General features: G+C 38.6%; 1 protein-coding gene across 8 annotated transcripts in view; it reads left to right on the top strand.

Annotated features, from left to right (window-relative positions):
• The window catches only part of TBC1D32 (TBC1 domain family member 32), a 180,170-nt gene that overhangs the window by 145,034 nt on the left and 11,106 nt on the right, over nucleotides 1-24,030 (top strand). For 5 of the 8 annotated variants that reach the window (XM_073337176.2, XM_073337171.2, XM_073337180.2 and 2 more), the window contains exons 29-33: nucleotides 7,925-7,994; nucleotides 10,662-10,777; nucleotides 12,825-12,979; nucleotides 15,488-15,628; nucleotides 20,111-20,299. In XM_073337176.2, the coding sequence (XP_073193277.1) occupies nucleotides 7,925-7,994; nucleotides 10,662-10,777; nucleotides 12,825-12,979; nucleotides 15,488-15,628; nucleotides 20,111-20,299 (671 nt within the window). Of the gene's footprint in view, nucleotides 1-5,132; nucleotides 5,584-7,924; nucleotides 7,995-10,661; nucleotides 10,778-12,824; nucleotides 12,980-15,487; nucleotides 15,629-20,110; nucleotides 20,300-24,030 lie in introns of those variants that run through there. The other 3 variants (XM_073337179.2, XM_073337184.2, XR_012158036.1) reach the window with 3 other exon arrangements.

Raw genomic sequence — 24,030 nt, 5'->3', positions numbered from 1 at the left:
ACTTGAAGATCTGGGGGAATCTTTCTGCTCCTTGCTATGCTTCTGTGAAGAGATTTTCGCAGAAATGCACTTTAAATCATTAGCTTAAGGCACTTTGGAGTGTGCCCTCAGTGCCCTTAAGTCTGTTAGCTTCTCTGCACTAACTCCCCACGTGCACACTCTGACTGTGCAGGGAGCTGCTGCACAGCACCTACTGTGGATTTTTCCCTCATGTAAACTAGCCCCGTGTGTAACTCCAATCTGAGCAGAGACTGCCCTGAGTATTCCTTGTACTGTTTTGTGGAATCCTGGCTATGCTGCGTGGAGGAGGCCCTATTCTATATCAAACTTGGGACCCTTTTCTCCGGCAGATTATGGGTTCATGAGCTGAGAACAGGGTAGCCATAATTCCATGTTTGCTGAGGAGTCAGTAGCTGCCTCACAAATGGAACACTTATTTGCCTCAGAGTTGTGCTTGTTTGTGAGCTCTGTCATGGTGTTGCATAGTGGGGAAAGAGGAAAGGTGTCAGTAAAGAGAGTTCCAGCAAGATTCTTGTACAACCCACCGAAATAGTCAATCCACATATACAATAAAATCTCTATTTGTATTACAAGAGGTAAAAATCAAACATGAATATGGACTATGTAATAATGTCTATAAGAAATCAGCCAATTAATGATAGCTTGACAGATTGGGAGGGGGGTTGGCCCTTTATTTATAATCGTTTAAAATAAAAGATACAAATATATGTTAAACTGCAACTGCACAGACCTTCTTATGTTGTTTGTCTTAGATTACAAATTCTTGCTGTCAGGAAACATATCTAGGGCCCTACCAAATTTTCGGTCCTTTTTGGTCTATTTCACGGTCATAGGATTTTAAAAATCATAAATTTCATGAATTCATCTATTTAAATCTGAAATTTCAGGGTGTTGTAATTGTGGGTCTTGACCCATAAAGGAGTTGTGCGGGGGTGGGGTCATAAGGCTGTTGCGGCGCAACTGGGGGGGCTGCGATACTGCTACCCTTACTTCTGCACTGCGGCTGGCAGTGGTGCTGCCTTCAGAGCTGGGCAGCTGGAGAGTGGCAGCTGCTGGCCAGAAGCCCACCTCTGAGGGCAGAGCCACTGCCAGCAACAGTGCAGAAGTAAGGATGGCGTGGTAAGGTATTGCCATCTTTACTTCTGTGCTGTTGCCTGCAGAGCTGGGGCCTCAGTCAGAAGCCACCACTCTCCGGCCACCCAGCTCTGAAGGCAGCACAGAAGTAAGGGTGGCAATACTGTGGTCCCCCATAAAATAACCTTGTAACCCCCCTTCAAATTCCTTTTGGATCAGGACCCCCAATTTGAGAAACGCTGACCTCCCTCATGAAATCTGTATAGCATAAAGTAAAAGCACACACAAAAGACCAGATTTCACGGGGGGGAGACCAGATTTGATGGACTGTGACACGTTTTTTGTGGCCATGAATTTGGTAGGGCCCTGAACATATTTGTCTACATACAGAACCAAGACATTGGGCCCTGTTTCTGACTGGGCTATCTTGGCACTCCTGTACTATCAATATTAAATTATACTAATAAACTACAGTGGTAAGCTCGCTGCCACCATGTGGTCCTCCTGCTGGAAAGAGAGAGAGCCAGACCCTTATCTGGGGTAAATTGGTATAATTCCACTGAAGTCAGTGGAGCTGTGCCAGTTTACACTATGTCATAATCTGGTTCAGAATGTCTGAATTGCATTAGCAATGGGTGTCAGTGCAACAAACAGCTTTGTTGAACTTGAGGTTTTTCCAGTTTACCTGTAGAGGATATAGACTAGTAAAGATGTTATGAAGCAGAATGATATGAAATGGAAATTCATATTAATGTAAGTTAAACAGTAACTTTCTGTTTTTTTTCCCCAGCACTAAAATACAATGTGTCTATACTTATTGCACAGTTTCATTCAGAAATTATTATTATAATTTTACAAAGTTCTTGTCTTTCAATCATTATCAGTTTTACTAACTATATTTTTATCAGCAAGGAGACTGGTATCCAAGCATGATCTCCGTTGCTACTTGGTTCTGTAGCTCTTTAGGCTCCTGACTGCTGTTGCAGCTTCTTTAGAAGACTAGCATGCATAACTTAATGAATAACTGGATTTATTCATATTCAGTTAATTGGCCTCTGCAGTGTGCTAAAAAGGGATGGGGTGGTTGGCACCTTTATAACTTGATTAGTTTCCACTAAACTAAGAGATAACATCTCAAGGTCTTCAGCCTAGGTCTCCTGTTCAGACAGTTTAATGGCACAAACTGCCAGTTCTATCAGTTTAGTCCTTAAATCACCAAGAATTTTTGTTACAAACTATTCTTGCTTGTTTTTTCATGCCAGACCTATAAGTACAGTCATCCTGCTTTCTCTCTCTGCTCTCTGACTGTTGCTAGTAGTTCATGTTTTTTATTTTGTTTGCACAGTTACATCACTTTATTAGCCAGTGTCCGTTATCACAAAATGGCTATATTTTGTCTGTAGCATTACTTAAATATTCTGCAGTAAATTGGAAGAGATCTAAAATAGTGAGAAGAAAATAGCTAATGGAAGACAAAAGGAAAGAAATTGGGCTCACTCAGAAGTCCCTGGAAAGGAAAGAGGTAAAGAAATTAAGGCAACAAAAAAATTATATTGGAAAGGTTTGGGAATCCAAAGAATGGAATCTGTAGTGAGAAAGAAAAAGACATAGTATTCTTAGAAATTAAATGTGAGGGGTCCAGACGATAAAAGTATTTTCAGATTTTAAAAAAGGCAGGAAAAATTCCCTTGTAGAATTTATCCTCCTTTTCTGGTTGCTGCTAAATTATTCGTTGCCAGGGATGACTTTTGTCCTTGGCTTATAAAGATATTCTGAAGAAAACTGTATTTTTTTAATGAACCGGATTGCACTAAATAATGGGTATTTTCAACCAAAGAGCAGGTAACATATATATTTAAAAAAATATCTCTCCCCTACTACTAAATTGTCCAGTCTGTGTCTTTTCCAGTGGGAAAGATTATCTTACTCTTTTTATTGCCACATACTGTATTATTTTCAGTCTGAGTTTTTAAAGGGTAAATGTGTGGAATCCTGACATCCATCAAATCATGAAATTATATATGAATTAAGAAACATCTATTTTGCATTTCATTCTTTTTAAAAATAGAATTACACGTGTTCAGTATAGTTCTTTGTTTCCTGTGAGCTGTGAGAGGAAAGTGATTCTGTCCCTTATGTTTAATTCTTTTGCGGGATTTGACATATGGGAAAATGCTGCCATAGCCTATTCTGTTTAATTGAGGTACCTGCATCACCTCTCCATCTAATTGACAGTTCAGAGATGTTCTGCCTTTTGTTTGAGGAGAAATCATGTTCTTATTGAGAAAATTGATCTTTTTGTGCTTGAATATTGAAAACCATAGTGTTTCAAGACAATTAAACATAACAGTTTTATTGATAAATGTCAGATCAGTTTTGTGGAGAATTAAATTGTGCATATTGAATCAGACATAGTTTGGACTTCATTACAATCACGGTCAATCTTTCTTCCCAAGAACAAAAATCCACCTGTTGTCCATGGATTGTGATCTACAATATTTAAATATCCCATAAAATGTTTTGGTAATCTTAAAGGAACATTAAGGTTTTATAGCTCCAGTTTTTTTAAGTAGATGGTGATAGTCCTCTGGATTCTAAATATTTTGTTTTGCTTTGTTTTGTTAAATCTTCATTTCTAGTCCATTAATTGAAAAACAAAATGAAAAGTCATAACTCTTTACATAAGGTGAAAAGTACAATTTTTATGTTCCCTTTGCTAGCTCTGGATTTGCAGTTAACCTGCACTATGTTCAGAGCTATGATTACATCAGATATACTAGTACACAAGAGCAAGAGTTTTTGGCTTGACAAGGTACTACATAATGTGGAATTGTTATTAAATCCAAACCCCATGTTAATTTTATCTTCCTTCAAAATGCAGAGAAAAATATAAAAGGGAATATGATAAAGGGAAAAATATTTTCCAGCAACTAAGAAATTATTACAATGGAGAATAAAAGGCAAATAAAATCAATGAAATCAATTATGTTCTTTGAATACCAAGTGGACAATAACAACTCACTATTGTAAAATTGAAGAAGTCTCGGACTGTGGGCTGTGATGCAGTCATTTTTCATAGTATCATTGGCCGATTCTGGTCCTAATACCAGCACAACCAGCCAGATGAGTTTCACCCCGTTATAGGACGGGAGGGGAGGAGGGGATTTTCTGTTGACTCAGAAACTGCTTTGCCATTGGTTTTTCAAGTAGCCGTGGCATTTAGGTGAAACAGGCCTTTTGTATCATGGACAGTTTGTTCCATAGAAGAAAATATCCAATAGGTCCAAACCACGGTGCCTAGAAGTTGGGGCTCTTCTGCTGATGATGATCCTGCTCCTTGTCCACAAAGAAATTTTTCAAAAATGAAAAATGTACTCCTTTCCCTTAATGACAGGTCATGAATGTTCAGGGGTTTAGTTTCAGTGAAACTATGATCATTTGCTTGGAAGGGAGAAAGCATTATCCAAAACAATCAGAATGCAACACGATGATTTCTGCACTGTTCAGCATCAAACTTTCCTGATGGGGATCAGAGCTCACTCTGAGGAGTAAAGGCCACTCTCTTATCTTCAGTAAGCAAGTGCTTCCTTTTTAACAGACCTGTAAGTTGCAGTTAGTCTTTCATACAATCCTCTCATTTCACAAGGCATTCTAACTTGGGTGCCTGGAAAAATAACTCCTCCATATTGTTGTGGGCTTGCTATTTAGAGCCCATTAGAGAAAGACCTTGTCTTGCTCAGAGAACAAGTGATTTTTCTTACCTATAAATGGTGTTTCTCAGATGGTACAAGGTCAGTTTCTAATTACCTTAATTCTTTGATGGTTATATCTTATTAATGTTTTAATACACAGTGTGACGGTGCACCCCAGAAGGCTTTATGGATATATGCTTATGAATGTATATATGACATAACTGGAATATGTTTTATGCTACATATGCCATGTAACACATCTCTGTAAAGGTTATGATCTAGTGAATCTATTCATCCTATTGATATGCACATATCATTTTTGTATTTGAAATTATGAATATAAAGATTTGGTCAGCTTCTTGAGAAAGGAATGGGCAAATTAAGTGCCCAGTCATGAAACACTTAATGAACAATGGATCTTGGAAGCCTCCAATCCACATAAGAAGTCTACTTGAGGATGTTCAAGGTGGCATTTGAACCATGGCTGCTACCTGTAAGTTCTGAGTCATGCATGGACGTGTGACTTGCCCATGTGACTCCAAAACTCCATCTTGTAGCTGGGATTCTACACAGGGGGAGGGAGGAGTGTCCATCCAGAAGAGAGAGTCTATTTAAACCCCCGGGAGACCCCTCCATTTTGTCTTCAGCTGGCTCAAGAGATATCCTCTCCACCCCCAAGGATACCTGAGAGAAACTGGAACAAAGGACAGTAACTACAGGGGGTGTGAGTGATTGCTGGACCGAGACTAGAAGGAGACTAGTCTGTAAAAGGATGCTTACTGGAACGCCTCTGAGGGTGAGGTTTTATCTGTATTCAGTTTTCTTACTGTAGTAGGCATAGACTTGTGTGTTTTATTTTATTTTGCTTGGTAATCACTTTGTTCTGTCTTCTATTACTTGGAACCACTTAAATCCTACTTTCTGTATTTAAAATCACTTTTTGCTTATGAATTAACCCAGAGCATGTATTAATACCGGGGTGGGGGGCAGCTGTGTATATCTCTCTATCAGTGTTATAGAGGGTGAACAATTTATGAGTTTACCCTGTATAAGTTTTATACAGGGTAAAATGGATCTGTTTGGGGTTTGGACCCCACTGGGAGTTGGGCATCTGAGTGTTAAAGAGAGGAACACTTCTTAAGCTGCTTTCAGTTAAGCTTGCAGTTTGTGGGACGTGGTTCAGACCTGGGTCTGTGTTTGTGGCCAGCAAGTGTATCTGGCACAACCAGGCAGGTTCTGGAGTCCCAAGCTGGCAGGGAAGGCAGGGGCAGAAGTAGTCTTGGCACATCAGTTGGCAGCCCCAAGGGGGTTTCTATGATCCAACCCGTCACACACAGCTTGTGTTTTCTTATCACTGTTCTACTGTTGAACTCTCTCTCTTCTTTGTTAAATGTAATTTTCCTGTGTTGTTGTTTTCTTTACTCTTTCAATAACATTTTGATCTATTTCATGTGATCCAAATGGAGGGCTTGTTCTCTTAGTTGCTCTTGTTAACCTTTTTCATTCCAGCCAGGACTTCACCTCCCGCAGCTTGTATATATTTTATCTTTAGTGCAATGGTATCCATGGCTTGTATGCAAACAAGGAAACTAGAGAACTCACTTAAATTGGTACGAGTAGTTCCTTTAGTTTGGTTTCTTATGTCTGTTCAATTGGGATGGGAGAAAATACCCATCAAATTAGAAAATGAGCTGATCCGTCACAGAATTATCACTTACATCCTGGGAAAATGGTATATTTTGGTTTCTGCTGAATATATATGTTAAAAAATGTGAAAACTGATCACATATTGTAACAAAATCATGCCATCCACTAGATAGATGACAAAAACCTGCTTAGTGTCAATTTTTTAGTACTTACTAGCCAGGACCACAAACTAAACTAGAAAATGAAAATTAGAACCTGTCAGACCCTGGACCCCTCCAACTCAGAACATTTATTATGTGTTAATTGTTTGCTGAGGACTCTATACTTGTCTTTGATTATAATGTGTATGAGAGATAATATCCTTTCATTAGGTCTTTTGCATTTAGGATTTAAATGTGTGATAAAATAATATTTTTAGAGGATGCTTAGTTTTAATGCATCAGATTTATTATTTTTTTGCTCTTGTGATAAACTCAGGACAAATGGCTGCGAGGGGGAGAGGGGTAGAAAACAGTCTCAGAAGGTTAAAAGGCTCTCCTCCCTATCAACTGGGGAGGGGTGACTACATGTCAATCAGGTTCAGCTGAGAAGCGGTTACCAGAGATCATTTAGGATCAGCTGAGAGGGAGATACCTGAGGTCAATTAGGATCAGCTGATTCCAACCAAGGGTGGCCTGGGACCTTTTTAAACCCTCCTTGGGGGGCGGGAAGGAGTCAAGCTACCAGGCGAGTAGCAGCATGGGAGCAAGCCTCTCCAGGAGGGGAGGCTGTATTCCCTCCCATAATGGAGAAAAACAAGCCCAAAACATTGACTGAGGGAAGGACGTACTGCCCCTGTGCAGCCAAGAGGGACTGTTTTACCCCAACCCCATCTCACCAAGGGTAAAAACAGCTGAGGCTTGCCACACTCTAGTTTACAGCTTTTAAATTCAATACGAAGAGCGTAAAGTAGAGGCGTACATTACAGTCATACAGAACAATAAATGAGGAAAGTACTTTTAGGTCCCTTTCAGTTCAATATTTTTAATATGTTTGATGAGATTTACAACACGGTATGTGCAAACAAGGTTTGCTTTACACTCATGAGGTCCCAAACTGCTGGAAGGGAGGAAATTGGGCCAGGAGTTACAGTTTTGTCTGTTTCACCTGCCAGAGCGAAGATGTTATGCTGAGAATGGAGGTATCAAGGAGTAGGGCCCCAGCTAGTTCCTGTTCTGGTTGTGCTGAAGGCTGGTTGTGACCATGAGAAACATGCACATAATTGCTTTTTGTTTTCAAACATCTTTTAAAAAAAAGCAGACGGTTCAGTTGTATATAGTTTCCTGTAATAATCTTTGCAGAGATTACTGACAGCACTTCAGATACAAACAATGTTCTGGATTTGGCATTAAAATATGTAAAAATATTACCTTCATCCCATTTTCAATTAAAATCATAATTATAATGCAGACTTTTTACATATTTATATTTATATTTGCTTTTGTTTTTAGCTGATGATGCAAATGTGAAGAATGAAAGCCTTTCATCTGTGCAGCAGCTTGGCATTAAAATGACAGTCAGGTACATTGCATTAAAATATTTCTCTTCTGTATTTCTAGAGTTTGATTTTTTTGCAATGACTTTAATGATATTTAATCCATCAACTCAACGTTTTGTACCATTTAAATCTAAAGATCATTTTTGAGAGAATGAATATTTACTTTAAAAATGAAAAAGGTATTAGTACATGGTTAAATTATCTGCAACAAATTAAATAGGTTATTATTCATTATTTTTCTAAGGGCTAATTGCAACTTGTTTAGCAAGATTTACAGCTAACCATACATTATAGAATCTTAGAAATATAGGCCTGGAAAGTACCTCGAGAGGTCATTTAGTCCACCCCCCTGTTCTGAGGCAGAACAAAGAACATCCCTGGCAGGTGCTTGTCTAACCTGTTCTTTAAAACCTCCAACAATGGAGGTTTCACAGCCCCTCTTAGAAGCCTATTCCAATGCTTAACTATCCTTCTATTTGGGTATGTCTACACTACGAAATTAGGTCAAATTTATAGAAGTCGTTTTTTTAGAAATCGGTTTTATATATTTGAGTGTGTGTGTCCCCACAGAAAATGCTCTAAGTGCATTAAGTGCATTAACTCGGCGGAGTGCTTCCACAGTACCAAGGCTAGAGTCGACTTCCGGAGCGTTGCACTGTGGGTAGCTATCCCACAGTTCCCGCAGTCTACGCTGCCCATTGGAATTCTGGGTTGAGATCCCAATGCCTGATGGGGCTAAAACATTGTCGTAGGTGGTTCTGGGTACATATCGTCAGGCCCCCATTCCCTCCCTCCCTCGGTGAAAGCAAGGGCAGACAATCGTTTTGTGCCTTTTTTCCTGAGTTACCTGTGCAGATGCCATACCACGGGAAGCATGGAGCCCGCTCAGCTCACTGTCATAGTATGTCTCCTGGGTGCTGGCAGACGCGGTACTGCATTGCTACACAGCAGCAGCAACCCATTGCCTTGTGGCAGCAGACAGTGCAATAGGACTGGTAGCCGTCATCGTCATGTCCGAGGTGCTCTGGTCGCCTGTGTGAGGTCGATCAGGAGTGCCTGGGCAGACATGGGCGCAGGGACTAAATTTGGAGTGACTTGATCAAGTCATTCTCTTTAGTCCTGCAGTCAGTCCTATTGAACCATCTTATGGTGAGCAGGCAGGTGATACGGATTGCTAGCAGTCCTATTGCATGATCTTCTGCCGGGCAGGCAAGAGATGAGGATGGCTAGCAGTCCTATTGTACCATCTTCTGCCGAGCAGCCATGAGATGTGGATGGCATGCAGTCCTTTTGCACCGTCTGCTGCCAGCCAAAGATGTAAACAGATAGATGGAGTGTATCAAAACAAGAAATAGACCAGATTTGTTTTGTACTCATTTGCAAACCCCCGCCCGCCGTCTAGGGGACTCATTCCTCTAGGTCACACTACAGTCACTCACAGAGAAGGTGCAGCGAGGTAAATCTAGCCATGTATCAATCAGAGGCCAGACTAACCTCCTTGTTCCAATAAGAACAATAACATAGATGCACCATTTCTTATTGGAACCCTCTGTGAAGTCCTGCCTGAAATACTCCTTGATGTAAAGCCACCCCCTTTGTTGATTTTAGCTCCCTGTAAGCCAATTCTGTAAGCCGTGTCGTCAGTTGCCCCTCCCTGTGTCAGAGCAAGGGCAAACAATCGTGCATCTGAGTTGAGAGTGCTGTCCAGAGCAGTCACAATGGAGCACTCTGGGATAGCTCCCGGAGGCCAATACTGTCGAATTGTGTCCACAGTACCCCAAATTCAACCCGGCAAGGCCGATTTAAGCGCTAATCCACTTGTCAGGGGATTAAAAATCGATTTTAAGAGCCCTTTAAGTCGAAATAAAGGGCTTCATCGTGTGGACAGGTGCAGGTTTACATCGATTTAACGCTGCTAAATTCGACCTAAAGTCCTAGTGTAGACCAGGGCTTAGAAATATTTTCCTAATACCTAACCTAAATCTTCCTTGTTGCAGATTAAGCAGATTATTTCTTCACCAAATTTCTACATCACTTTCTACAGGAATTTCAGACCCTGAACTTGCAAAGGATCACACCCATGCTTAACTTTAAAGGCATGTAATCCTATTAAAGTCAACAGGAGAGCTCATGTGAGTGAGGTTGCATAAGTGTGTGCAGGTTTGAGGCCTAAATTTCCAAATGATCGTAAAGAATTGCCTCACATGTAGGACTTCACAATAATCTTATCTTGAAATCACAAAGACATGGATAATGGAAGCAAGGTCTATGTCTGAAAGAAATGGTTTAGGCCTTCTAGCACAGTGCAGATTTAAAAAAAAATACAATGTTGGCATCTACTGCAATCTGAATATCCAGGGACAGCTGAGGATATACTAAAACTCGTATGACAGGTTGCAAACCTTAGTAACTAATGTCTGCTGTGCTCCTTCAATAGAATCAGTAGAATCAATAGACCAGTTCACCAGTTGCTTCCCGAACTGTCACCAGACTGAGTCCCCAGCCCTAACCACAGTATACGTTTCCTTACATATAGGGCTATGAGTTCTTAACTTTTCATAAATCCTAGAACTGTATTAAATGCATCCAGTAAAACATGTTCTTATTTTTAAAGAAGATTTTTAAACATTTTATGTTCTACATTTATTGAAACTTAAGTGTCTAAGTTTGTTTAAACTTTATTTTATTAGGTATGGTAAATATTTAAATTTGCTGAAAGATGGTGCTGAAAATGATCTGTGCCTGGTGTTAATGCACTGTGATAAATTTCTGAAACAACAGCAAACATCTGTAAAGTCCTCACTTCGTATCCTTTTTAGATGACACAATTTAGATTGACCAAGACATTAGTGACAGTTGTCACTAATCACTGTCAAAGAAATTTTTCATTTATCTTGTTCTTTAATTCCTGGTGGTGGTGCAGACTACGTAGTATTTTTCATTACATTTTATGCACACATAAAAGAAAAATCCATTATTATGAAACCTTTATATCACTAAAATGTGTACTTGACAGAATAACTATATGATCTTTGACTGTAACCCTCGTCCTTCCCTTTCATTTGATTATTAAACTTCCGTGTGTGTCTTGTCTGGTTTTGATTTTAAGCTCTTTGGGGTAGAATCATGTCTTTCAATATGTTTGTACAGTGCCTAGAGCAATTAGCTCTGATCCCCATTAGGTCTGCTAGTTTCTTCTGTAATATTGATGATAATATTATTAATATTGAACATTTAGTCATCTGCAGTTATAATTTGATTTGCACTACGGTTTTGATCTAATATTTTTTCAAATCATTGTGTATTTTACTTGTTTGTGTAAAAAAAACACAAAACAAAAAAGCCCTTTGACAGGCTATCCTACCTAGTAATGTGTTTGGTTTATTATTTTATACAATATTTAAGGATGCTGGCAAAATATACTTCATTTTTAAAGCCTTTAATTTTTTTATGTTTACTATTGTTTTATACCTCCTTGGAAGTTTGGAAGCTACAACCTGTTTTCTTACTGAAATGTTTGTATCCACCCTCCTCTTTATTACATGCTGTCATAAATATAAAGGGAAGGGTAAAGACCATTAAAATCCCTCCTGGCCAGAGGAAAAACCCTTTCACCTGTAGAGGGTTAAGAAGCTAGGAGAACCTCGCTGGCACCTGACCAAAATGACCAATGAGGAGACCAGATACTTTCAAAGCTGGAGGGGGGAGAGAAACAAAGGTTCTCTCTGTCTGTGTGATGCTTTTTGCCAGGAACAGAAAAAGAATGGAGTCTTAGAACTTAGTAAGTAATCTAGCTAGATATGCGTTAGATTCTGTTTTGTTTAAATGGCTGATAAAATAGCTGTGCTGCATGGAATGTATATTCCTGTTTTTGTGTCTTTTTGTAACTTAAGGTTTAGCCTAGAGGGATTCTCTATGTTTTCAATCTGATTACCCTGTAAGGTATTTACCATCCTGATTTTACAGAGGTGATTCTTTTACTTTTTTTCTTCAATTAAAATTGTTCTTTTAAGAACCTGATTGCTTTTTCATTGTTCTTAAGATCCAAGGGTTTGGATCTGTGTTCACCTATGCAAATTGGTGAGGATTTTTATCAAGCCTTCCCTAGGAAAGGGGGTGTAGGGTTTGGGAAGGATTTGGGGGGGAAAGATGTTTCCAAGCGGGCTCTTTCCCTGTTAGACGTTAGGTGGTGGCAGCAATAAAGTCCAAGGTCAAAAGGTAAAATATTGTGTACATTGGGGAAGTTTTAACCTAAGCTGGTAAAAATAAGCTTAGGGGGTTTTCATGCAGGTCCCCACATCTGTACCCTAGAGTTCAGAGTGGGGAAGGAACCTTGACACATGCACATATTTGTTTACTGTTATAAAAGTACTTATGGGTGTTGGGCTATTAGTGTTAACTTAAAATAAGCATTCAAGCACCTAGGTTTTGGTGTTTTTGTTTGTGTTTTTCGAAGGGTCATGGCAGAATTACGTGGAATTTGCAGAGAGGAAAATTAGTTCAAAGTCTAGGCGCCTAATTTATCACAATGAATTTTACTCCAGTTTTATACTGATTTAACTTTAATGGAATTTTTATGTTCAAGAAACCATCTTCAGTGTAGCTACACTAGTGCAACACCGGAGTTGCTACAATAGGACCCTGGGTCTACACATCTTGACATTGTTCTGTTTGGATTGTTATATTAACTTCCAGATTCCCATTTTTTTTAAAATACCTGATTTGTTGTGATTCACAATCTAATTTTTTATTATTATTATTTTGCTGATTCTTTGTTCCTTGGAGAAAAGAAACGTGGTTTTATGCCAGCAATAGTTTGTTCTTTGTCAGAGTTCCTTAACGTTCTCCTACAGGTTGTCTGCAGCAAGGTTATGCTGGCTATGACTGGTTTGCGTCTTCTGTATTTCTGATAATGTCAGGAGAGAGAGAGAAAACATTAATATTTCTTCAACAATTTTCCAGTCTTCTCATCTCAGCATTTCTCTGGCTGCGAAGACTGCATGTTTCCGTAAGACTTTAAAAGCTTTTCTTTTTAAAGGTGGCTTTGAAAATTTTTAAAGGAATGTTTAGCAGTTTCACTGAGTTATTGTTTCACTTTTCATTAAGATCCTCTAACTGAATGCTTGTCCCTTAAAAATTCTCTCAGAAAAAATATAGATTTGACATTTGTTCAAATGGTTGTTTAAAAGCTATGAAATAATGGGTAGGCTAATGGCAGTGTTATTGAAAGTTAAAGTTGGCAATAAAATAAACTTTATTGGTTGTGTTAAATTCTTTGTGTAGGGAGAAGGTACTATTGAGTGGCCTTTTTATTATTATTACACTGTGCAAGTTCATTGTTTTGATTATTAGCTTGGTTGTATTATAAAATCAATAAAAGGCACAAAATATCAGAGTTGTACAGAAAAATACTAAAATGCTTTAGTAATTAAAAACTTCCATACTGACCAAGTACCGAATAATTCCATATTTCAAATGGCTGGTATTTAAATCAAATGGCTGGTATTTAAATCAAGCTAGTTACACAAGCTCCATAATTTTCATCCTTTGTTAAATATGATGTCATCTATTTTAAAAAATCTCTTTTGTTTGGTATTGTACTTTGTCAGGTTCTGTGACTGGTGTAAATTAAACTATCAGCTATAGTCAGTCACTGCAAAATTGTGGGCTTATTAGATGATTCTCTAGCTCTTTTTCAAGAGGGTGTTTGTATATTCCCAGTTGTAGTACATACCGTATGACTAGCACCTGGTCCAATTCTGCTGCTGTTCCAGCACAGAGAAGGTTGGCTTCATTTTGTGAGTCTGTTTGTGCTGACCATCCTCCGTACTGAGGAGTTTGGTATCTTCATAGCTAAATTAACAAGTGTGGAACCTCCAGGCAAAAGTATAAAGCAGTTTTAGGCTAAAGATCCCCACATTAAATGTTAATTAGCTCCACCAAAGCATTAACATGTACAATCCAGAACTCAGCTCTACCTCCTCTTTGCCCCAAACAGGAGTCTTAATTTCTCCCATTATATAACTCTCCGTCTCATCTGAGGTGTCACCTATATGGAGTGGGAGGTTGTACTATACATGGCAACCTCCTGTGAGCCAGGACCCAAAGGAAAAAGAAGGAGAAGTTCAAAGGAATGCACGTCTTCACCAAGCCAAAAACACATTACTTACAAACCACACACCCATCTACCCAGTACATTCCACACTGGTAACCTTTCATTCCCCATTCTCCCATTCAAATAGAACTTCACTTCTACCCTCCATATATATTCTCCTCCACATACACACACCACACCTGGGCAAATCATGACAGCTCCATCCAATTCTCTGTCCACTACATAGGATTGCAAAAAGCATCTGTCATAAATATAAAGGGAAGGCTAACCACCTTTAAATCCCTCCTGGCCAGAGGAAAAAACCCTTTCACCTGTAAAGGGTTAAGAAGCTAGGATAACCTCACTGGCACCTGACCAAAATGACCAATGAGGAGACAAGATACTTGCAAAAGCTGGGAAGAGGGAGAACATCAAATGGTCTGTGTCTGTCTGGGTGAGGCTTTTGCCGGGGACAGAACAGGAATGGAGTCTTAGAATTTAGTAAGTAATCTAGCTAGATATGCGTTAGATTATGATTTCTTTAAATGGCTGAGAAAATAAGTTGTGCTGAATAGAATGAATATTCCTGTCTGTGTGTCTTTTTGTAACCTAAGGTTTTGCCTAGAGGGATTCTCTATGTTTTGAATCTGATTACCCTGTAAGGTATTTACCATCCTGATTTTACAGAGGTGATCCTTTTCTTTTTACTGTTTCTTCTATTAAAATGTTTCTTTTCAAGAACTGAATGCTTTTTTTCATTGTTCTAAGATCCAAGGGTTTGGGTCTGTGGTCACCTATGCAAATTGGTGAGGATTTTTACCAAACCTTCCCCAAGAAGTAGGGTGCAAGGATTGGGAGGATTTTGTGGGGGAAAGACGTTTCCAAACAATGCTTTCTCAGGAAGCCAGAGAAACGTTTGGTGGTGGCAGTGGAAAACCAAGGGCAAAGGGTAAAATAGTTTGTACCTTGGGGAAGTTTTAACCAAAGCTGGTAAAAGTAAGCTTAGGAGGTTTTCATGCAGGTCCCCACATTTGTACCCTAGAGTTCAAAGTGGGGAGGGAACCTTGACAGCATCAGTCTCCTATTCTCCACTCCCTCATTTATAAACAACAGTCTCTATGTGTCTACTTGGGCAATGAATGGGGAGGGGAATCTCACCCTTCCTACTCACAAAGTTAACATTCATTAAAACATATATGTAATAATGAATTGGGCTGTCAACCAAGAGAAATAGCTTGTAAACCTTTTTGTTTCTCTCAACAGTTTCTCTCTCTACAGTTTTCCACTCATTTTACCACACTTTTCTCCTGCTTCTGGTACCAACGAATATTTACTTATTTAGTAGTGTCTTTTAAAGTAAAATCATACATTTTCTTCTGTAGTAAGTAACAATTATTATTTGTTGTTTGCTTTGTTGGTCAGGTACACCTATCTATTGACACAGCAGAATCTGGCATCCACCCCATCTATTTTTGCAGTGCTCACTACATTGAGATGTTGCTGAAGGCTGAGTTGCCACTTGTCTTTTCAGCTTTCCACATGTCTGGTTTCACTCCATCACAGGTAATTTACAAAAGTATATTGAAGCATTGTTAAATGTTTGACTTAAATCCACAAAATCAAGGCTATTCAGAGAAGGTTGACGCTACTATAGCTCAGGTACATAACAAGCTATAAAACCCAGCCACAATAAAATGACTAAAGAATAAAGTTTTAGTCTTCAGCCACACAAAATAAATTGTTATGAAAATCAGATAACTATTCATTTTGTAGGCTTTTTAATATAGATTTTTATGTTTAGGACTAAAAGTACACAGTTAAAACATTTTAAAATGGAAAACAGTTGACTTCAATGGAACTATGCCAATTTACTTCAGCTGAAGAGCTGCCCCTTCCTGTTTTATGCAAAAGCTTGACCAAAATGTGCTGGATTTTTTAATGGAATCATAAGGGGTAAAAAAATCTCAATGGCACGGTCATTTCCGGTAAGGGGCTAAATTCTGTAGTACATTTGTATTGTATAAGACAATTCAGCTTATATTGGAGTTAAATTTCCTGATATCACAACCAATCATTACAATTAAGTGAAAAAGCAAGCCCAAATCCATACATTAATGTAATATTAAGGCTGAGATTTTACTCAAACACAGCAACCTTAGGTCCTCTCATGTGTGTTTCCATCGTGCTTTGAAGACATAAAGTCCCATGTAAGTGCTGTTGCTTCTAGAGATTTACTCAAGGCTATGGATGAACAAACATGCAGGCTCTTCTTCACCACCTTACGGGTGGGGAAGGGTGCTGAAAAAGATCAAGAAAAAGTCTTATAGTTGCACGGGGCTTAACTCATTGAAAAGGTCATTTTGTGCCAAAATTTGGAGGCCCAAGTGTGTTCTTTATGGGAATGGATGTGGATGTGATGCAAGAATTGGTTAAAAGAGAGAAAACATGAACTCATCAAGATTTACAATGTCTGAATTTGATTCTACTTCCTTATGTATACTGCTCAGCCTTACCCATAAAGGATAAAATTTAAAATATAAGAAAAAGCTGCCTTTCAAAGTGAAAGGAACGGACTGTTTTTTTTAAAATGAGAAAGGGGAGGAAGTATAATAGCACAAGGCATCAGTTCACACATGGCCTGATCCAGCTGTTGTTGAAGTCAATTGTCCTTGTCTAATTTAGGATTAAAAATGTGGTGTTAGTACCTGTTAATGAACCTATCCTTACAACACACTTTTTATCGTCCTTTAGACAAGCATAGTGAGCAGGATCTGGCCCCAATAAAGGTTAATTGCCTAAGTTTCAGAGATGCTGAGCATTCCCAACTCCCACTGGATTCTCATTCCTACAGGACAGATGTTCTTATCACAGAAAAGCTCAGATGAAGCGAATGAATATCTTAGTATTAAAGCATTGGACTGGGATTCAAAGACTTCCTGTGCATTCCTGTGCAATCTTGAGCAAGTCACTTTAAGGCCTCATTATCAAAGGTGTTGAGATCAAGAATTCCCAAGTCAATGAGAGTTGTTGCTGCTCAACTCATCTGAAAATCAGTTCCTGAATTTCTTTATTCTTCAGCTCCCCATCTGTTAAGTGGAGGTAGTAATATTGCCCTTCCTCCACAGGGGTGTTACATGGATAAAATCATTGTACGTGAGGTGTTGAAATACTACAGTGTTGAGCAGTTGAACAACCTATTAACTAAATAAATCAATATTGGTATTAACGCCTTTATTGGAAGTCTCAGCAGGGATGTTAAAAACTCAGTGAATATGGAGATTGAACTAGACCTCCATGCAGTCCCTTCAGGGTCAGGGTTGACGCATACTGGTGGGGCAGCGTAGAGAAAGATACTGCACAAGCAGAATAATGCACGCTATTAAGTGGAATAGAGGCTTTCCCTCCAGGGATCTCATTTTCACAAACACTGCATTTACTTTTAATAATAATAAATAATCTGTCTTTTGAAAAATATGAGATAATTTGTATGCCAAGTTTTATCACAATTCACAGTAATACCCACGGCAAGAATAAGCTTTTAATGGAAACACGTAACTAGAATGGACACCACTGTAATAGGCACACATCCTCTGGCTATATTATTGTGTTATTTTATTGCAAAAGATAATGCTTCATTTAACTATGAAAGCAACTTTAACATATATAAATGTCAGTGTACAGGAATACACAACTGAATGCAGTCTCATTCTAAAGCATAGCCATTGTAATCTAATTAGAAACACAGTACTTTCTGCTGCTTCACATTTTTAAACACTTAGGAGCTGATTAACAAAGGATTTGTGGTCTAGAGCTAAATGAAGTGTGCTGTACACAAGGGATTAAGCAACAAATTGTGATTTAGAAATGGAAAATACAGAAGCTGCTAAAGCCTGTCTCCCATACCATTCAATTAAATCCGAAGCTGCCTCAGGGAAGGACCTACCATTCATTTACAAGGCACAGAAATTCTTTAATTTAAAGGGAAACACACATTAAATATACCTTCAAAGACCTCCATGCCATTTAAAAAAATCTTAATAAAATTAAATACATAAAGAATAGTTTATTTTTTCTGTCATTAAACTTTGAAATTTGTGTTTCAGCTTAAACAATTTTAGATTCATAGATACTAAGGTCAGAAGGGACCATTATGATCATCTAGTCCGACCTCCTGCACAACGCAGGCCACAGAATCTCACCCACCCACTCCTGCGAAAAACCTCTCACCTATGTCTGAGCTATTGAAGTCCTCAAATCGTGGTTTAAAGACTTCAAGGAGCAGAGAATCCTCCAGCAAGTGACCTGTGCCCCATGCTACAGAGGAAGGCAAAAAACCTCCAGGGCCTCTTCCAATCTGCCCTGGAGGAAAATTCCTTCCCGACCCCAAATATGGCGATCAGCTAAACCCTGAACACATGGGCAAGATTCACCAGCCAGATACCCAGGAAAGAATTTTCTGTAGTAACTCAGATCCCACCCCATCGAATATCCCATCACAGGCCATTGGGCCTATTTACCATGAATATTTAAAGATCAGTTAATTACCAAAATCATGTTATCCCATCATACCATCTCCTCCATAAACTTATCGAGTTTAATCTTAAAGCCAGATATGTCTTTTGCCCCCCACTGCTTCCCTTGGAAGACTATTCCAAAACTTCACTCTTCTGATGTTTAGAAACCTTCGTGTAATTTCAAGTCTAAACTTCCCAATGACCAGTTTATATCCATTTGTTCTTGTGTCCACATTGGTACTGAGCTTAAATAATTCCTCTGCCTCCCTGGTATTTATCCCTCTGATATATTTATAGAGAGCAATCATATCTCCCCTCAACCTTCTTTTAGTTAGGCTAAACAAGCCAAGCTCCTTGAGTCTCCTTTCATAAGACAAGTTTTCCATTCCTTGGATCATCCTAGTAGCCCTTCTCTGTACCTGTTCCAGTTTGAATTCATCCTTCTTAAACATGGGAGACCAGAACTGCACACAGTATCCCAATTGCCTGTATAGATGTACATTAATGGATTACATGCATTGGGTTCTTCTCTATAGCAGTGTCAATCGGGGCTGAACATGCATTATTTCAGGGCCAGCGATATCAAATGAGGATCATGGTCCCTGCTGCACCTCAGTTCTTTTTGACTATCATAAGCAGTGAGGTCAAACTTCAAAGCTCACTTCATTATCCTTTTCAAAACCCCTTTTTCCTGTTAGAACAATAGTTGTTAAGAAGAGAATACATTTAGGACAATTAATCTGGAGGTTTTTTCACTTTATGGGTCATTTTGTTTTGTTGGATTGACTTTGTTGGTTAGGGCAACACTGTTATGTATCACTTTTGCATTGTTCCAAGCCAGACAATATTGAGACCAACATGTCTGAAGCCAGTAGCTGGCTTTGAATTATTTTGGTCTTAATCCTTCTCAGACCACCTCTTGGAGAGTCACTTGTTCTTTTGAATCTCCCAAGAGTTGTGAGCCATATGGGAAGTTCTCAAAGGAGAACAATGGTTACTGAGTGTGCTAACTGCAGTTGTTTGAGATGGTTACCCACAGGAATTCAGACTCACTGTGTACCTTCTTTAGAGCCTCAGGTGAGGGAGTCTTGAATACATGGGAATGACTAAAGGGCATTGGGAGCCACACCTCTTATGCTCTTACATCCCAGTACAAGGGAAGAATTTAAGACCAACACTGCTTGCTACAAACTTTTGGGTTTGTGCACTAGAGGCACACTTTTCTTAAGAGTGGGGATCTACACAGGCCTCTCTTCAAGAACCACAGTTACTATGGTAAATAATATTTTTTATTCAATATACCAGCTACGTAGTGTATCCATTTTAAATGCATATATTAAGCCGGGGTTCTCTGCCTGTTAGTCATGACCACCAACCTATGGGTTGGGTAGGGGTTCTAGCTAGATCCTGGCTGGATGAGAAGGGGGCATAGGATGGTCTTGGTGTTGAAAAGAGGTTTGTGGTGTAGAAAAGTTATTAATTTATCAGTGAAATACTGTAGGAAATTGAATTTGTTTTTATATTTCCCTAGATTTGTCAGCAGTGGCTAGCTCAGTGTTTCTGGAATTACTTGGACTGGAGCGAGATCTGTCACTACATTGCTACATGTATTTTCCTTGGTCCTGATTATCAGATCTATATGTGTATATCTGTGTTCAAACATCTTCAGCACGATATTCTGCAGCACACACAGACCCAAGATCTACAGGTTTTTCTCAAAGTAATGTTTTTTTTCTTTAAGATTACCAGATTAGAGGAAAGCTACACTTTCCAGACTGAAAAGAGATGCTATTTTGCCAAACAACTGAATTTCCAGTATTGGTTTTATTTTCCTCTCATTCCTCTCTCTCCCCCTCTCTCTCATGTCTGTTTTCCATGAGGAACAAAGGGCCTTCACCCGCCTACTATCTTTGCTGATCTCCTGCTGCATTCTTAGCTTGTTCCCATGTCATTCTGGTAGCTTTCAGTTCTGCTTCTTTTGTGTATTTTCATGTTATCCTTCGTCTACCTCATTGTCTCTTCCCCTGGGAATTGCAGTCCAAGGCCTCTACTGCTGTGTTATTCAGGTCTTTCCTCCATCTATGTCCTAGCCATCTCATTTTTTTAATGTAATTTCCTTTCCTATTGGTTTCTGTTTCATCATTCTCCAGAGTTGTTTGTTTGTGACTTTCTTTCTAGCCACCTGATACTGAGGATTTGTCTAAGGCAGCTGTTAATGAAAACATGGAATTTAAATAATGTGCTCATAATAAGTCTCCAAGTTTCAGTGCCACATAGTAAGCCCAACTGTACAGTGGTGTTATATATTCAAAGTTTAGTTTGGAGGGAAAGATTTCTGTTTCTCCAGATTGGCTTTAGAGTTACAAACGCATGTCTAGCTTTTACTCTTCTGGTTTTAAAGTCTTCATCGGTTCCACCCATTGTACTTACAGTGTTACCAAGATATTTGAAATAGCAGACTTCTTCTTTGTCCATCTCGGAAATTTCTGTTGGTGTTTCATGTTGTGTGTTGATTCTCATGGTTTTAGTTTTCTTGGTGTTGATTTTTCAACCTTACTATCTGTGCAGAGGCCTGGCAATCATACGTTTGAGCTTTCATGTCTCTGTTGGTATGGTATAGCAAGTTGATGTCATTTGCAAAGTCAAGGTCCTATTAACTTGTGTGGCAGTCCATTATCTGACCCTGTAGTCTTTCTCATTACCCAATCCCCTATCAGTAAAAAAGATCATAGGTGACATAAAACAGTCTTGACTGACACCTGAATGATTTAATCAGTTTGCTGCTATGTATTTCTTGGCACGTCATATTTTCATAAAAGCTCTGAATGATGTTCACATATTTCTAAGGGAAAATTTCCATAATGGCACAGCAACTTCCATAAAAGAGTTTTATCCTCTGTATGGCTTTTTGGAAATCTATAAAATCAATATGAAGTGGTAAATGCCATTTGATCAACAGTTCTGTGATGAAACATAGGGTTGATATTTGATCTATACATTATTTCTCTTGTTTGAACAATACCTGTTGTTGAAACTGTGACCCTACCACTTTCTTTATTCTGTAGAGAATAATACCTTTAAATACATTAGTTGGAATAGACAGCAGTTGAATGCTTCTCCAGTTTTTACCCCTTCCTGAAGTCTCCTTTCTTTGGTAGCTTCACAATATGACCCTTTTTTCACTTGTCATTCGCTTATACTGTAGGGGTCTTACAATATTACAGTAGGTATGATACATAAGTTTCAGTATGATGTACTGTATTGCTTACTCCTGGGGGGATTCTGCTCCAAAAAATTCAAAATTCTGCATATTTTATTTGTCAAAATAATGCAATAGACTCACACCAGTTTCAGTTGTTTGGGTAATTTATTTAAACTACAAAACAGAAAAAAGTCACAATAACTATTTAGCATTTCCTAAACAAATGAAAGTTAGTTACAAACAGTTAGTAACTAATACCCTGCATTCCAGTTATAATTCTGGAATTTCATTGAAATTACATTACAGAACACCAAACAGCAAAAAAAAAAAAAAAAAAAAAAAAAAGTGTCATTTTAAATTGCTCAGTCTTTCACACATGAAAGTCATGCAGTTTTGCTAATCATTGTCCTGCATTTCTGTGCAATCCAGGATTTTCATTTAAATTACAGTACAGAAAACAGAGCCTTCAAGTTTTTCTCACTTAGTGATTTCCTTCTGCTTGAAAGGATCAAATTGTACAGTGAAAAACTTCTCTCTGCATCTGCAGAATTTGAGACAGCACGTATGCAATTCAAGGCCAGTTTGGTGATATTTGGAATTCTCTGTGTCATTGAAAGTCAAAACACTTGGAGGTCAACAAAAAATAGGTTGACTTTGAATAACTTCAGGAACAATCTTTTCCCTTACAATTTTAGCTTCCGTTGAGGTACCTCAGAAAAACCAGGTATTGCTGGCAGATTTTTTTTTTTTCATTTTTCTGTGCAGGGGGCACAGAAAAGTGGGGGCTATATGAATTCTGGAATTCTGTCAGGAGTAATTGCTTTCTTGTTTTTCAAACCACGGCAAGGCATTTTGAGTGTACTAAAGGCATTAGAATGTGAAAGGATGTTGACTTGTTCATCATCAACATCACCTTTGTTATATAATTTCTTTTAATCAGGAAAAATGGTTCATATAACTTATCATTTGTAGTACTGGTGTTCATAAAATGGAGATTCTCTTATATTATACACTAGAAGTGCCACCCGCATGCCGCACTGGGTATCCAGTGCTGATTTGTGTTTGGAGGGGAGTATGATTGTAAGTGCTTTGAGGGAGAGTCAAAGGGATGAAGGTAAGAGAAAAGAAAAGGAGATGCCAAGACAACAAAGGAGGAAGACAGCGGCAAAAGAAAAAATAAATCTTTTGTCAGGAACAGTGCATCTTATTATTTACAGACATAAAGAAAGTGGTTAGGGTTTTAGAGGAGGGACAAATCATCGGACTAAGGTTCTTTAAAAAATTCTCTCTTTCACATTTTAGCTCCTATTTTTTTAATGTATAATGGAAAAGATTCTTGAACCCTGGAAGGGTACATGTGACTATTTAGAGAATTTTAAGAGTTAGGGCTAATATTATCAGGTGCTGAATGTAATGCTTTTCTGTAGCTTCTTTTTTGTGTGCAAATGAAACTGTCCTCATATTTTAAAGGATTTTTTTTTTTAACTGGAATAGTAAGGTAGGCCAGTATGGAAAGACAGTGGTAGTTATAAGCAAGATAAATAATTTTTTGCTGACAAATCATGATCCTTTCCTTTAGAAAATATAAGTGGCAGCGGGTAAAAAAAGAAAATATACAACCATCAAGCACTATACCATATCTTTGTATATGATAGATAGAGAGGGTTGGGGATTCTATACATATCAAATGACTCCTATTAATAAGAAATGGAGGAGATGTAGCACATCTAAAGAAATGGGAAAATGTATATTCAACTCCTTTTGCAATTACTATGCATACAGAAACTTTTAGACTTCCATTTTATGAGTGCTGTTTCAGTACAGTAAGTGAATAATCCCTGCACTGAAAAGTTAAAACTCAAACCTGGACTTGTAAATTTCAAGAAAACTAGTAATTGACCAACAGCATTATGGTTATTAAACCTAATTAACCCTATTGACAGTCCATAAAATTGCTGAACTTGAATTAAAAAAATAATAGAGTAGATCAGTGGTAGGCAACCTGTGGCCCACGAGCCACACGCGGCCTGTCAGGGTAATCCACTGATGGTCTGTGAGACAATTTGTTTATATCGACCATCCAGACAGTTTGTTTACAATGACCGTCCGCAGGCATGGCTGCCCGCAGCTCCCAGTGCCCGCGGTTCACCGTTCCCGGCCAATGGGAGCTGAGGGAAGTGGTGCGGGCAAGAAGCAAGAGAGACAGACTTTATCCTTTTGGAGGAGGCCTTATTTGTTCAACATTCTAT

The sequence above is a fragment of the Lepidochelys kempii genome, chromosome 3 (genome assembly GCF_965140285.1).
Source record: "Lepidochelys kempii isolate rLepKem1 chromosome 3, rLepKem1.hap1, whole genome shotgun sequence".
NCBI lineage: Eukaryota > Metazoa > Chordata > Testudines > Cheloniidae > Lepidochelys > Lepidochelys kempii.
The sequence above is the reverse complement of the archived record's forward strand: the minus strand, read 5'-3'. Positions and strand labels throughout refer to the sequence as shown.